The sequence below is a fragment of the Parus major genome, chromosome 1 (assembly GCF_001522545.3).
Source record: "Parus major isolate Abel chromosome 1, Parus_major1.1, whole genome shotgun sequence".
NCBI classification, from domain to species: domain Eukaryota; kingdom Metazoa; phylum Chordata; class Aves; order Passeriformes; family Paridae; genus Parus; species Parus major.
The window spans coordinates 103,616,056-103,631,738 of record NC_031768.1 but is presented as its reverse complement, the minus strand read 5'-3'; the positions used below and the strand labels follow the sequence as shown (position 1 = coordinate 103,631,738).

The 15,683-nt window shown below is 42.3% G+C and overlaps 1 protein-coding gene and 1 long non-coding RNA gene across 2 annotated transcripts; one reads left to right on the top strand and one right to left on the bottom strand.

Annotated features, from left to right (window-relative positions):
* The first annotated feature begins 487 nt into the window (after positions 1-487).
* LOC107212108 lies at positions 488-4,372 on the top strand. Its single transcript, XR_001524391.2, has 3 exons — positions 488-1,120; positions 2,511-2,612; positions 4,174-4,372. It is a non-coding gene; the product is annotated as an uncharacterized LOC107212108 (long non-coding RNA).
* Positions 4,373-6,692: 2,320 nt separating this feature from the next.
* On the bottom strand, positions 6,693-15,474 carry HSPA13 (heat shock protein family A (Hsp70) member 13). The gene is made up of 5 exons (XM_015644989.3): positions 15,386-15,474; positions 13,571-13,911; positions 11,707-11,920; positions 10,984-11,151; positions 6,693-10,056 (listed from the first exon to the last, which is right to left on the bottom strand). The coding sequence occupies exons 1-5, from the start codon at positions 15,408-15,410 to the stop codon at positions 9,386-9,388; spliced, it is 1,419 nt and encodes a 472-aa protein (XP_015500475.1). The 5' UTR covers positions 15,411-15,474; the 3' UTR covers positions 6,693-9,385.
* Between the last annotated feature and the right edge of the window lie 209 nt (positions 15,475-15,683).

The window sequence follows — 15,683 nt, the reverse complement described above, 5'->3', positions numbered from 1 at the left end:
AATTCCATGAGGGGTATTTGCCTCTACCCTGTGGCCATCGGTGACCCCACAGGGGTTTCTGTCCCCACCAGCAACATCTCTTACCCACTGCGGTGCTCCCCCCCGGTCACTCACAGGGACCCGGTGGTGTTGGGGGGCCAGGTCCTGCCCCTTGTGCTGGTGTCAGGGAATCAGGCCACCTCCCACAGGAGGGAAGGAAAAACAGTTGGAAAAAAGAGCAGGGAGGCTGTACTGGCTCTGGGACAGAGAGCTAGTGCTGCTCAGCAATAGCCAAAACACTGGTGTGTTATCAACACCTTTCCAGTACCTTGGCACCTTCTGTGGTTCTGTGACAAGAGCAATTTATCCATCGCTCTTTGCACTGAATGCACAGATTTTGTCTATCTACCAGAAACTGGGAGGTTTATAGAAAATATACATATGCTGTCTGGGATGAGAATATTTAAACAAAAAAAGAAAAAAAAAAAAAAAGTTTCCCAATGGGTCATAAGCATGGACTATGCTACATTTCAACTAACAGTTCCTCTTGCAAATTTATGAACAAATTGAATTTATATTTCAGTGGTTCATGTGGAAGTAACCTGGTGTCTGTACTCACAGGCACCAGGGAGTTCTTGAGAGTGGAATCTCAGGTTTAAAGAAATAAAATCTGTTTCCTCACATTCCTTTGTGATTCAGTGTAGTTACAGTCACAGAGGAGCTAATAGATTCCTGGTCTATTTTTCAGCCCTACACCTGAATTTTTTTTTAGATAGGAGGAGGAGGAAAGCAGTATGAGGAGGGAAGGGAGTTGATGCATGCATTATGGTTTTAGTAGTGCTACCAGTTCCAGATATGTCATATTGCCCACCCAGCTCATCTGTAAAATGGGAATGATAGTACTTACCTCTTTTGTGAAGTGGGTAAATTGCTAATACAATGATCTCAGAGCTCAAGAGGCTATAAAAATTTTGGTGAGTAATTCCATTTTTTCTTTGCCTTGATTTACTACAGGTGGCTATCTGTCAGGCTTGAGTTTTTGGGAAATTTAATGGTGTTCTTTGCTGAATTGTTTGTAGCACTGTCTGGAAATACAGTGAGTTCTTCTACAGTGGGTTTATCAATATCCTATGCTCTAAATGTAAGTAATCACATAAACATTTTGCTGTTACCACATTGCATATGAAAAGAATTACAATGAAGTTGAGTAGGTGACTATACAGGGGGGCATCAGTGACACCACATCTCCTGGGCAGGACAGAGTTTCCCTTTTAATTTCATTAATTTTGGGAAGCTTATGATAAATTATTTTCCACTTTTAAATGCAAATGGAATAATAATTGTTAAAATATATTTAAAATCAAGTTAATGAAAGTAGGCTTATTTTTAAGTGTTTGGTTAAACCAAAGAAGTGGCATAGTCATGCACAACTGTACTTCATATTTAATTCCTTTTCTGTGTTCACTTACTGAATGTTATCTAGGAGTGTTTACTTAAAAGATCAGTAATATCATTTGCTTTGGCATTGCCCTTGCAAAGGTGATATATGAGAACTACATATTCGAAGTGTGTCTTAAGTAAGCTAAGTTTTATTGATGAATAATTAGAATAAATCTCAAGTATTTTCTCAAGTAGACAGAAACTAAGGATCAAATTTTCTTTAATCTTGTGATGCTTAGGAGCCAGTGTTGTCCAGATTCTCACCATGGTAAGAGCTTCAGAAACACAGCTGAGACATTTGAATGAATAGAAATGAAAAAAAAAAACATAGAGACAATTATCTGTCATGGCATATCCACACCCCACCCAGCTCACAAGAGTTCCTTTATCTCATACTGCACTGGGTGATGACAGTCACAGTTTTCCACCTTCATCTATTGTCCAACTGATACGGTTCTTTCTTTAGCTGCTCGCAACATTTCCAAAAGGCTGACCTTCACAATCGGTTTGGCTGGCTCTTTTCCTACAGAAGTGGGAATATTTAACCATGGAATTGGTACCATAGGGGTTTGGAACTAGGTGATCTTTGGGGTCTCTTCTAACCCAGGCCATTCTATGATGATTCTGTCTGCAGAAGCATCCCCAGTGCTTGAAGGTGACAAATTTGGCAGAGACAATATATACCTCCATTACAAATCCATTGTTCTACATTACCAGCTTGTTTTACCTAGGGAATAGTGCAGTGATTGTACACACACCATGAACCATAAGCTTTTCCTTTCAACATTTCATACAAATAGTGCACACTTGCTGATGACCCTGATGTAGTAGATTTGGAGCTTTTATGTCAGTGCAAATTACAACAGCCATTGGGCAGTGTGAAAGCAAGAGCTGCTCAGAGGAGCACTGAGAACAGGGATTTTCTAACCATTGGTTCATGTGATGTGCCAACATGTTCTATCCATTTTTTGGCCTCTGTCATTAAGCATGCAGCTTATGAGTTGTTTAAATTTGGGTAAGTTTTTTAATTAATGTGCTGTATTCCAGTACAGTCAAATTTCTTGTTCCTATTTTTGTATGTATTTCCCCAGGTGATCCAGATTCTAGATGTTTGGGTGTATAGAGCATGTGAAATTGAGACCAATGCACTTTCAATTGAAGGAATTTGTGAATGTGCAACGATCAATAAAGAGGTGAGCATTCATCCCAAATGCTGAACATTCATTTTGAATATTTAATTTCTGTGCAGAGAAAATGACCAATTAGATTAACTTTAATATTGGTGAGTGGCGGCAGTAGGTATAGTTATTAAACATTTTCTGAGGTTTGTGGGATTTTTATTTGAGAATAATGTGTAGAACAGAGCTCACAGAGACTGCACACAATTTTTGTCCTCCCGTTCACCAGTTTCAAACTGTTACAATTTCCCTTGCAAAGATCCATTTCCAAGATTATTTGTCTCAGTTGCTTCTGGTAATGTAAGGATTTATGACAGCCTTCTTTTAGGATCATGGTGGAATTGTGCATTCACATTCTGCTGCTGTTTAGGACCCCATCTTCTTTTCTGTGACACTGTAGTCAAATCTGGATCCACTTGGAAAACACTCATCTTGAACTGTAGGAAGTGCTGGAACTATGTGACTTAAAGGATTTTGTCCAGTCACTGAAGAAGCTCCTCCATGAGATTTCAGAAGGTGGTGAAAATATTAGGTACATAATCAAGAAAGGACTAATGCCATTATTTTTCAGAACTGTAAAACTATGTCATCCTTCCAGAGAATTTAGTTCAGAAGGTATCAGGATAGAAATGACACATCTCCTGTTGTTATTGGTAGAACTATTCTGGTAGTGCAAGTTACTTTGAGGTGACCAACTGGTCACAGTGGTATAAATTCTGATGGCCTGTATGGGAAGCCAAGGACTATTTTCAGCTCAAGTATATAAGTAAGTGTAAAGAAGAGGGGGAGTGGTGTTGCAATTCATGCAGCACCTCATTAGACTTGGGTAGAAAAATGTTCATTTATTTAAATTAAAAAAATAAATCAAACCAGAAAAACAAAACAAATCTAACAAAACAAAAACAAACAAAAAAAAATCCCACCCAACAACAACACCACAAAACAATCAACCAAAAAAAACCTCAACAAATTTGAAATCCATGAAAGTGCAGAGAGCTTATTCTTCTTTCTATTTGCTTAGGCACAGCAACTCAGTTTTAACTTTAAAACATTAAACCAGTTATGCAAGGAGGGTGACAAAATAAAAGAACTCTAAACTGAGGAGACAAATATTGAAGACAGCAGCAGCAAAGGGACAGGTCTTGAATAGTGTACTGGATATCAACCTGAATTTTTCTGACAGATCATTTTCAGGAGGACATTTCTAGAAGGCACATAGTTCAGCTAACATACAGAAGTATCCAAATTTTTACACTGAACATTATTAAAAAGTGGTTCAGCATTCAATCTGTCTCATTCTGAGTGCCCATTATAATGTGAATATAGAAACTGAAGACTGGGTTTAAAATTCAAAGTTCAGCCATGAATGGAGAGTACTACCTCAACTACTATTGATACACTGAGCAAGAGGAAAGAAAATTCCAAAGCAGGATGAACATATTTCAGTGGTCTTTTCAGAAGCATAAGGTGTTGTTAGGAAAGAAGTACAGACATGCTCCACAGTAATCTCAGCTTTATCTTGTGCTCCCTTTTCTCCATGTGCCTGACTTGCCCTTTTCAAATGTATTTTTAACAGTGTTGGGCAGAGACAGCAGGTCTGTTTGGCCTGTGCTTTGCTGTGAAAGACAAAAATCCTGGTCCTAGATGAGCTTCTGTTGACATGGAAACAGATTACTTTGTGCACTCCACCATCAAAACAGAGTTTCACAACTGCACAGTGTTAACTATAGCCCACAGGTTACACAGAGTCATGGATTCAGAAAGGGAAGTTTTGATAAGCCATTTGAAAAATAAATTACTTCCTTGAAATGCATTCCCATAACCCAGAGATACCTGTACTAGGACTGGAAAATGTGGCTGAGGAGCTGATTTGTCTTCTGTAATCTTTCTGCTCTTGTAGAGTTCTTGTTCTGGATGCAGGAATGATTCTAGAATATGATACACCACAGAATTTGTTACTACAAGAAAGTGCCTTTTCTGAAATGGCTGCAGAGGCTGGGATAAGATAAAGAAAACTCCTGAGTGAATTCTGAAGGAATGCTCAAGGAATCTCTGCATTATATATATATATATGCATATATAGGTGCAATATTTTATATTCCATATAAAACAACTGACTTACTCAAGAGCTCCTCACAGCATTGCTCTTCACTACAGCTACAATCAGTATACATTGATCAGGTTTCATAAAATTCAGATTTTATATTAATCACTTATTTTTATCATATTAGCATTGGGACAAGGGAACGAAGCAAGGATTTTCATGGTGTATGTTAAAACTGTTGCATTAGTAAAGACTGATTGAAAAACAAATCTTGTTGACATGCTGGCTTTAATTGAACTAAGTTGCTCTGACATTATGCTCATTTAGTTAATAATTCTTACTATGATTACACATTCAGGAAAAAAACAATGCTTGTTGTGTGGACACAGAGACAGATGTCACTTGGGGCCAATTTTTAGGATATGCAGATCCCCATGTAGACTTAGGTAGTTCTTGAGGCAATAAATGTGCCCCATTATGTCAGTTTTCCTCTTGTGACTTCTGAAAAACTGAAACCCACCTCTTACATATTTAACTGAGCATTAAAAAATCCCATTGTGAAAAAATCCCAAAAAATGCAGTCAGGTGGAACTGCCTCTTTGCTAGTAAATATTAATGTAAACCTCCATACTAATTACAGCAGCAGGACAGGTTATGTACACTTACTTGAAGTGTCAGCTAAACATATCTGCTTCTGTAGGCCACATAAATAGTCATTTCCATTTTTATTGCCGTTCCTGAAGCTCTTGAAATTTAATGCCAGCACAACCAATGTAATCAATTTTCTCTTAAGATCCCCATCAACTGCTTAAAAAACGCCAACAAACTGAATAAAGTTCCTGGGTACAGCCCTATTATATTAGTTTAAAATTGACACCTGGTGTGTCAAGTACAATCTTAATTTCTTGCCCAAGAGAAAGTTTTAGGCACATAGGCTAGGAGAGGTAGCCTTTAGTACCTCGGGAGCCAATCCCTTTTGCAAGTCCAGAGAAAACTGTCTGAGGAGAGGCATCAGTGCATGGTAACTTCCACTTTACTTTTATTTATGAGGAGGGCTTTCTGTGCTTACTTCCAGCTGTCTTCAGACTGCAGCTGGGAGAGCCACAGATTGAACAATGGCAAAGCCTGAGAGAAAAGAAAATGCTGGACTAGCGTCAGCAAAGCCATTCCTTCTCTTTCAGGAGAAATAACTTCAGAAAAGGGGGTGCAGTGGAGGCAGAAGCAGCAGGAAATGCTCCTGCTGTGTTTCCATGCAATAGCATTCCAAAGCAAATCCCCTAACAGGCTTAGGGTGGGCAGGGAAAGGCACTTTTGCTTTAAGCACATCAGCCAGGGTCTGCAGCCTCTCCTCTCCTCACACACGTCATGCTGGAGACTCACTCTAGGAAATCAAGAAGGGCCACTTGGCTGAGTTCAGAACTGACTCAACCCACCTAACATCAGGGCACCAGCCAGCACAAAGCAAGCCATGTGGTAGCTCTGCAGCTTGGCACACACCTCACTCCCCTCACCTTCTTCCTCTAAAATTCCCTGAACTTCCTTGGTATTTAGGGATTGGGTTCCAGTCCTGTCCTGTGGGACCACTCACAGGAAGAGGGGGACAGGTAGGGGACCAGAGCAGACCTGAAAAATGAGGCTCATAAGAGACCAAGACTCCATCATTCTTTTTCACATGAAGGAACATGGACCTGCTTATACTCTGCTTCCACTTCATTCCCCACAGCGCTCAAAAATCCCACATCCACCTTCTGGAGCTGCTCCCCCCAGCCCTGCTTGTCGTCCTTGCTCTACACTTTCCTGGCAGTATCACAGGAGAAAGTGGAAAGAAGTTGAGCAGCAGCTTCCCCTTCTAAGGAAGAGACACACTTCTGCTTTTTGCCAGCTTTGAAACACTTAAGAAACACTGTAATTGTTCAGGCTCTGCAGACTTTGCAGCTCCTCAAGACAACACAGTAGAAACTCTCTCACAGCTGAACCCAACCTCATCTTCTACACTTCAAAGGAATTTGAGGAAGCCAGAATTTCCTTGAGAAAGTGAAAGAAGACAGATCCAAGGGGTAGAAATTTCTTTTATTAAAAAAATCTAAAATGTTATTTATAAAATGAATTTCATCATCTGCACTGGGAAACAATTAGGGAATACACAATTGTTGAAGTCACTTGATGCTTTCAGAATTTCAACTTGCCAAATAAACCTTAGCTAGAGAAATTTGTTACACACCTACCACTAAAGGCAATCATAAGGATTACAGAAAGATTTCAGCCTTCAAATATCAACTTTTTTACAGAGAGCCTTTTGGTAAGCAGCCCATGTGCATACCTGGAAATTTCCACTTAGTGCAGTGGACTCGTCTTTAAAATTCCATTGTTTGTGCCAAAATACAGTATTAAAAGACACAAAATAAATAATTCAGAAAATTTAATAAATAAGGATGCATTGTGATATCCAGTGTACAGTAACTTCTCTACTAAAAAATCCAGCCTGTATAGAAATCTGAATAAATACCCTTTTGTGAATTTAGTTTCTACAAGTAAACAACCTGCGCTTCCCTTCCAGTTCCCAGATTAACACTGAAGGAGATTTAACTCCCCCAGGCTAAAGGAAGATGTGAAAGAAAAAAGTACTTAATTTATTTGCCTTGAGAGTTTTAACATCTCCTACCTAACATGTCCCAAAACTGCAAAAGCTTTTAATCATTTAACTTCACTGTGATGTGGTTCTGTTTCTATATCAGTCTGCTTGTTTTACACAGCACATTAAAGGCATGAAGACCAAAGCCCAACCATAACGCCAGTGGATTTTGGGATGAACTTACAGCAGGGCAGAAGGAAAGGCCAAAATGACTCTAAAGACACTGGTACAGATGTTGAACACATACATTTATATTGCAAAGCAAAGGCCCCCAACAGCAACTGAGGACTCTACTGCGCAGTGGCATTCATCCATGGTGTCACTGAAGAGGCACTTCTCTCACTGCAAGACTTTTACTTACTGGAAGTTCCATACAGACTTAGTTGGGGTCACTTTCAAAGAGGCACAAAGGAAAAGAAGAATCCTCAAATAAAAAAATAACTTTGGTTTTCAACTCAGGAAAATTAAACAGATGTCAGCAGTACTTTGGGAATCCTCTGTCAAGTTAAACAATGCTGATGGAATGGCTGTGTGCAACTATGATTCAATTTAAGAGGTTTTTAATTGGATTACTTCAAAGATGCATTTGGACAATAGCTATGCAAACAGCTGAATCAGCACAACTGATTTATGGCAGTGCCATAAATCAGGCCTACTGCCAGGAGAGTAATAAGCCTATTTTAATATAGTCATAGGTTAAAACAATAAATCTAAGCCCCACACTTTATCTTAACAAGGTTAATGCAAAATTATTCTGGAGAAGACAAGAAAATCCTTAAAACCACCTGTTATTAGAGCTTACCTGATGAAGACTGGGCTGATGGATGGTGAAGCCAGTCTTAGCTGAATTATATGTTTTTTTGGTAGGAAGTTACAAGCAGATAATATAATTCAGCTGCTGTTTGATTATTGCTTAATCCCTCCAAAGAGAGAACTGTCACCAATTCGGTTTTTTTTTTTTTTCAGGTCAGTAACTTTGTTCCCCTCACACATTTTCAAGGTATCTGGACAGCAACCTGTTTGCCTAAAATAGAGTCCTAGGAAATGCCACCTCAAACCCCAAGTTACACAACACTGCTCCTTTCCCAATAGGACAGCTACAACTTCTGCGCAGTTTAGAGGGGGATATGACAAAACTTAAACCACGTAAGAGCTGAAAAGCAGGAAGTAGCTGGGTCAATTTTCATTTACTAGGGCTACAGGAACTACATTTCAACCCTTCTGTCCCACACTTTCTCCCTAAGGACAGTATGGCTTGGGGTACTTCATGGAGAAGATGTCACACGCTTGTAAATGCACAACAATGAAATTCATATTGGTCAAATGCAAGGGAAGACAGGCAGGTGTGGCTTCAAGATACATAAAATCTCCGTAGTTTTAAAATAAGGCAGGGGCAGGTATGAATATTTGGCAATATACCCTCATTCTCTGTGGAGAATGCCAGTGGTAAAACAGCAGCACCTGTGTTTAACCATCACAGCCAGGTCAGGAACGAAGCCCTTGGAGACCAAGAAATTGCACTGGCAAGAGCTACGTTTTCAATAAGGTTTCCTAATCATGGGACTGTTTGCCACAAAGCATCAGCAATACCACTATGCTGTTATGAACAGCAGAAGAATCAAGTGAATGCCTCAGTTTCACTTAAGCTGCAAGATGCCTTTAGGAAAGGTGCTTAAATCCTCAAATGGCTCAATCTAATAAGTGTAAACTGAACACTGCCTGTGCGTTAAGGCTGCTTCACAGTCCTTCCAAGAAAATACACTGGACCCAGGAATACCTTAGTACCACATCATCTCAAACCTTTGGTCACGCTCCCTTTATACTTTAAATACACACTGCTCCAGGATTTGCTAATAAAATTTAGCAAGAAAATGTGTGTGTGTCATCACTGGCATTTTCATCCAATATCCCATCTCCAAGTAAACACAGCACACTTCAGAACTTGTTTGTACCTTTAAAGTAACACCAAGCTTTAGCACAGGTAAGTGCCCAGTAACATCTAACTGGAACAGGTGAAAATTTAATAGAATGCAGCTAAATTAAGTTCTGTTGCCAGTCAGATAAGTATGGATCCTTCTGGAGAGCTGGAAGGCAACTGAGAAGAGTTTCTTTTCAGTTGAAATTAGTCTTCCGTAAATGCTTGTTAGGAATTTCTATAGCACTGACTTGGAGAGGCCAGGACCCAGCAAGAATTCCTGCTTGGATGGCTACGCCCATCACAACTGCCAGGTCGGGATCTACAGAGGTGTTGGGCTCCTTTCCAAAGAAGTCCCGAATAACCTCACGTATTTTGGGAATCCGTGTGGAGCCTCCGACTAACACAATTTCATCCACTTCTGCTTTGTGCAGGTGCCCTTCCTTCAACACCTGTTCAATGGGCACAAGAATCTTCTCAAAAAGGTCCTCATTTAATGTCTCAAACAGCTTCCGAGAGATTTCTGTTTCAAACACAACTTCGACAAAGTCATCCTCTACTTTGGAAGTGTCTCCAAGATTTTTCAGGCCTTTTGTGTCTTGTGAAACCTCACCTTGTAGCTCACTGTTTGTTTTTACCCGTCTTTTTGCAAGTCCTCTTGTAAGCTTGTTTGCTGGCAGAGTCAACAGCACTCTCAGTGTAGCTGCCTCATGGACAGTCAGGTTTAATTTAACAGCTTCCACAGCCTGCCTGAGGCGGTGAACCTCCTCTTTTTGTGTTGGCAGAGAACCATACGTTTGGCGGAGCTGATCATATAAATACAACATCAACCTCTGATTGAAATCCTGTCCTCCAAGTTTGTTGTTACCTGAAAGACCAGAATAGAAGGCATCAGACAGAGCACCTTGAAAGCCCCAGAAAGCAGCACACTTCTCTTTCACTCAGGGATGGTGCTCAAGGGCCAGAACAATCACAGAAGGACCACAAGCACATGAGCTCACGGAGCTGTGACAAGAGACAAAATTGTTGTCCACTGCATACATGATGGGTAATGATTTCCACTGTTTTGTTTTGACTGAAAACAGTAACTCACTCAGTGGACCTCTGTCTAAATCAGAGTGAAGCTGCTGAATCTTTCTCACTGTTTCACTCTCACTGGACTGAGCAGCAACAGCTCACATCAGAACTTACTTGTTGAAGGCAACAGAGGCAGCTGGCACTGCACAGAGCCATGTGTGCATGCAGGCCAGCTGAAGCACAGCTGTCTCTTCACCAAACACTGCTGCCAGAGCTCTGTGCCCAGGGACGAATCATTCATACAACAATCACAAAACTTGTGAGTTAACAGCCCATGCATTCCCAAACCCAGCTCAACTGAACTGGCACCAAACACAAGGCAAGGACACACCAAAGCACTGGTTAGTGATCTGACTATATTCCCAGTTTGGGCAAAGGTGACAGAAAGATTTTAAACAACTCCAGCTCTGCAAAAGTCCAGTCAAAGTAACTGTAACATGCACCTGCACTTTATTAATGGGTGCAAAAGTTAACAGACATGGATAAAATGAAACCACAACTTACCCCTCTGGGTCAGCCAAAACCTATGACTCTGGTCTTAATTGCTGAAACCAGCCACAAACCTAATTTTGCATGAAAATCGGCTGAGAATGCATTGGGAAAACACTCTGTGACATGGTTGGTATGTTTTAAAAAATCCCTCCAACTTCAAGGGGTTGCACTACAAGGTGCACTTGCCTCCCCTGAACCCCTTGAGAAACAAAAGCATTTATCTTACCTGCCATGGCTCGTGTGACAAACATCCCTCCCATCTTGTTCAACAGAGACACATCCAAGGTTCCTCCACCCAAATCCACCACCAGAACATTAAACACATCAGCTTTGTGGAGCCCATAAGCCATAGCAGCAGCCGTGGGCTCATTGATTACTCGCAGAACGGTGAGCCCTATGAAGAGCAGAGACAAGAAGTAACACTCAGGTACACCTCAGAAAACTGCAGTTCTTAGATCAGAATGACATTTGCCAATACTTTTTGGGTTTAAGTGTCAGATCTAAAGGAGTAGTTTCATAAGCAGTAATATCCAGTGAACTCTTTTCTTTACTTGATCCTAAAATAGTACTGCTTCAGCATCAGGGTGAAATCACGAACCATAATGTGCCCAAACACACTGCTTCCAGAGAAACCTTGCTAAGGAGATTTATATCATGCATTCTATTTCTGCTTAAATGATTGTCCAAGGGTGCTCTATAGAGTCTCCCTAATTGGAGATTATAAAAAAGATTATTTTCCCTGAAGTAAAACTTACTTTCAGCCATCTATGTCCGCATTAGCCAGCTAGACCTGTCAGTACTCAGAAGTTCTCAGCTGTTACTCACAATAAATCCACTCCAAGCTTCTCTGTCACTGATTCACTGTTTCTATATCCTTCACAAAGGCTTTACTGTTAGTGAAATAGACCACAAGGTCTCCAAGATAAACTCTGGAATAGAGAGACATCACCTGCAAGGTTAGCTGCCTTAATGGTAGAATTCCGCTGCCTTTCATCAAACTCTGCTGGCACGGAGATGACTGCCTTGGAAATGGACATGCCAAGGTTGGCTTCTGCCATTTTCTTCAGTTTCAGCAACAGCTTAGAGCCAATGCGCTCTGGAGTGATGTGAAAGGTTTCATTAGTTGTCACAGAAAATTCAGCTAATCCTTTGTTGTTGACAACCTAGAAGGATAAAGTGACACAACCCCCAAGTGAGAAATCTTCCTGTACTCCCTCACCCTGTTCCCACTAAATGTTTATTTGCATGTAGTCTCTTCATTCTGGAAAAGTTCAAACGTGCTTTTGGCATTTCTGGATCACTTTTATTCCTTGATTAGGATTATGCAAAACATGCCACTTAAGGGGTCAAAGTATATCCAAAAAATTACACCCACTGTGCCCCAGTAAAACACATTAAAAAAAGTTAAGACCTAGATACTGTGCAATCAACTTCCACATTCAAAGACAAAAGGGATGCTTTTTTAGTCATTAGGTTACCTTTCAGGTTTCTGAAAGGAAACAAACAGCTTGGTATTGAAACTGGTTCTCTTAACAATATTAAAAATTAAAAAGACTTCAAAGACCACTTCCAGTACACATTTTTTTGTTTTTTATTTTTCCAGCCAATTCTGCGCCATGCTCATATAATGCAAGTTAGTTTTTTTAAAAGTAACTTTCAAGTTCTGCTGCTGGTCAAGTAAGTAGTAAAGTGCTGAAGGAAAAAACACAATGGGACAGAGAAGATGTGACTTTAAAACCTTTTCGGGTTTTGGTTTTTGGGTTATTTTGGGAAGCAGTTTGTTGATTTCTGTTTGTGTTTTTATTTTACAATTTCAGGGAGAACTAAGTTTCAGCAAAGCACAAATAGCATTTTAAGTTGAAATTTATCCTTTCAGAGAAAGGACTGGAAGATTACCCAGAAAAAAATTTCTGAATAGGAAAACACAGGGTTCTCTGGAAAATGATTATCAGCTCTCATGCAGGGGTACACAGCTTCCACAACCATTTTCTTCAGTTTTCAGGGACATCAGATTAAGCCAAATGACTCAAGGTCTGACAAGATGATCAACCACATTTCAGGCGTCATAGAATTGGGTTGGAGGGACCTTACAGCTCATCTCCTTCCAACCCCCTGCCATAGGCAGGGACACTTTCCACTAGATCAGGTTGTTCAGAGCCCCATCAAACCTGGCCTTCAACACTTCTGGGGATGGGACATCCCCAGCTTCTCTGGGCAACCTGTGCCAGTGCCTCACCAACCTCACAGTAAAGAACATTTTTCATAATCTCTAATCTAAACCTACCCTCTATCAGTTTGAAGCCATTCCTCCTTGTTCTGTCACTCCAGGTCCCTGTAAATAATCTCTCCATCTTTTTTGTAAGCTCCCTTCCAGTGCTGGAAGACCACAATTCGTTCACCCCAAAGCCTTCTCCAATCCCAAGCCAATCTCAATTGTCTCTGCTTCTCCTCACAGCAGAGCTGCTCCATCCCTCTGATCACCTTGGTGTCTCCTCTGGCCCGGCTCCAGCAGCTCCCTGTCCTTGCTGTGCTGGGAGCCCAGGGCTGGATGCAGCCCTGCAGGTGGGGTCTGAGCAGAGAGGGGCAGAGGGGCAGAATCCCCTCCCTGCCCTGCTGCCCACGGGGCTTTGGATGCAGCCCAGCACACGGGGGGTTTCTGGGCTCCCAGCGCACACGGCCGGGGCATGTCCAGCCTCTCATCACCAGCACCCCCAAGTCCTTCTCCCAGGGCTGCTCTGGGGCTGTTCATGCCCAGCCTGGATTGCATCCTGCACCTCACTGCTTGGAGGCAACTGAAGGCACTGACTGCTTACCTTAAAGGGATACCTGCTGCTTTCACTCTGCAGCTCTTCTTTAGTGAAGACTTTCCCAATGAATCTCTTGGCATCATATATGGTGTTCTGAGGATTGGCATCGGCCAGTTCCAGGCCCTCATAGCCCACATGCACCCCTGTGTCTGTGAAGGAGACAACACTGGGGATGCTGTTGTGCCCCTTCTCATCTGCAATGACCTTCACATCCCCACTTCCAGACAGGAAGACAGCAACAGAGCAGTAGGTGGTGCCGAGGTCAATCCCAATCACTCTGGGGGTGGGCAAGGGCAGATACTGTTGTGCCAGGTAGCTGGCTAAGAGCAGGGCCAGCACAGCAGAGCCTGAAACACGGAACAGTGAACAGCAGGGTTAGGGGATCAACTCTGCAAACATACAAGTCAATGCAAACAACACGGTGTGACACATTGCACCTCCTGCAGCTTTATTTCACACCCTGGAGCCTGTTTAGCTACCTAATTAGTTTTTAATTTCCTTCTCAACAGAGAGAATTTTAGGCATTAAATATTAAACTGATTGAGGAAAAAAAGGCCCAAGAGATTGCCAAGCCAAAAATATCACCACACTATAATAATTCTATTTCTCTCTGCATGTTACTGCAATAACACAGGCTAATTAGTACTTCTGGAGGAGTTGTCTATAAATGACCCTAAAGGACACTGAGTTAATAGGACTGTCCAAAATCACAGTTAAATGACAAACTCCCAAATCTAACACCTCCATCTTCACCAGAAGTCCAAAAATAAGGGGAGAGAAACCCTCTCTCATACTAACTCATTCTGTTTCAGCCATAGCTCCAAAAAAAGCATATCCTCACACCTCTGAATCTTTTCTGTACCTTGAAACCCAAGGAAAAACCAGTTTATGTGCAGAAGAATTCATTGTTTGGTTGATTTTCTTTTAATTTTACTTATAATCATCGGACACAGGAAACCCAAAAGTCTAGCATCAAGTAATAACCTCAGATAATTACCAAAAAAATGCACCAACAAACAAAATCTCAACAAGACATAAATAAGTTATATTTCAAATAAGTTAAATTGCAAATAAGTTAAATTTCAAAGACTGGGTGACCTCTTTTTTTTTTCCCAGCAGGGAAGGGTGGTCATAGCAGTGCTTCAAACAGACTGGTTGGAAAGCCCTGGCTTGCTCTGGGCTGCAAATCTTCCCAGGCATTTCTGAGCAATGTGCCACTGAGCACTTTGGCTTTCATGGAATCCCACAGTGGGTCAGGTTGGAAGGGACAACAATCTGGTCCAACCTCCCTGCCCAAGCAGGATCATCCCAGAGCACACAGCACAGGATTGCATCCAAATGGTTCTGGAATGTCACCAGTGAGGGAGACTCCACAGCCTCCCTGGATGATCTGTTCCAGTGTTTGGTCACTGCACAGTGAAGAAGTTCTTCCTCAAGTTCAGAAGGAACTTTCTGTGCATCAGTTCCATCTTGTCCCATTGCTGGGCACCACCGAGCAAAGCCTGGTCCATGCTCTGACCTCTCCCTGCAGACACTGATAAGCTTCCCTCTCACCCGTCTCTTCTCAAGGCTAAACAGCCCCAGCTCCCTCAGCCTTTGCTTCTAAAAGATCCAGTGCCCTCATCGTCTTTGCTGCCCTCCGCTAGACCCGCTCCAGGAGTTCCATGTCTCTCCCGTAGAGAGAAGCCCAGAACTGGACTGGGAGACACAGAGCTCGTGCCACCCTGGAGAGCAAACCCGGGGCGACATCGGCGGCAGAAAGACGCGAGAAAGGAAGTAAAGCCCCGCAAAACCCGCAGCCCAGCCACACCACCACCTCACCCAGCACAGCCATCTGCCCCGGCATGTCTGCCTGCGGCTCCAGCTGCTGACGGCTCTTTCCGGGCCGCGCGGGGCACGCCGGGAACGGTAGTACGCGTATCCCGCTCACCCCGCTCACGTCAGCAGCTGCTGGGGGCAAAGAAACCACAACTCCCTGTGCGCATCGCGGCGCGGCCGGTTCCGGCGGGTACCAGCCAATGGGCGGGGAGGCGCGGTACCGTTAGCAGGGGAGGTGGTGCGTGCCCTCTTAGGGGCGCATGCGCAGGTCCGGGCGGGGCCGTCGCGATGGCTACTGGGA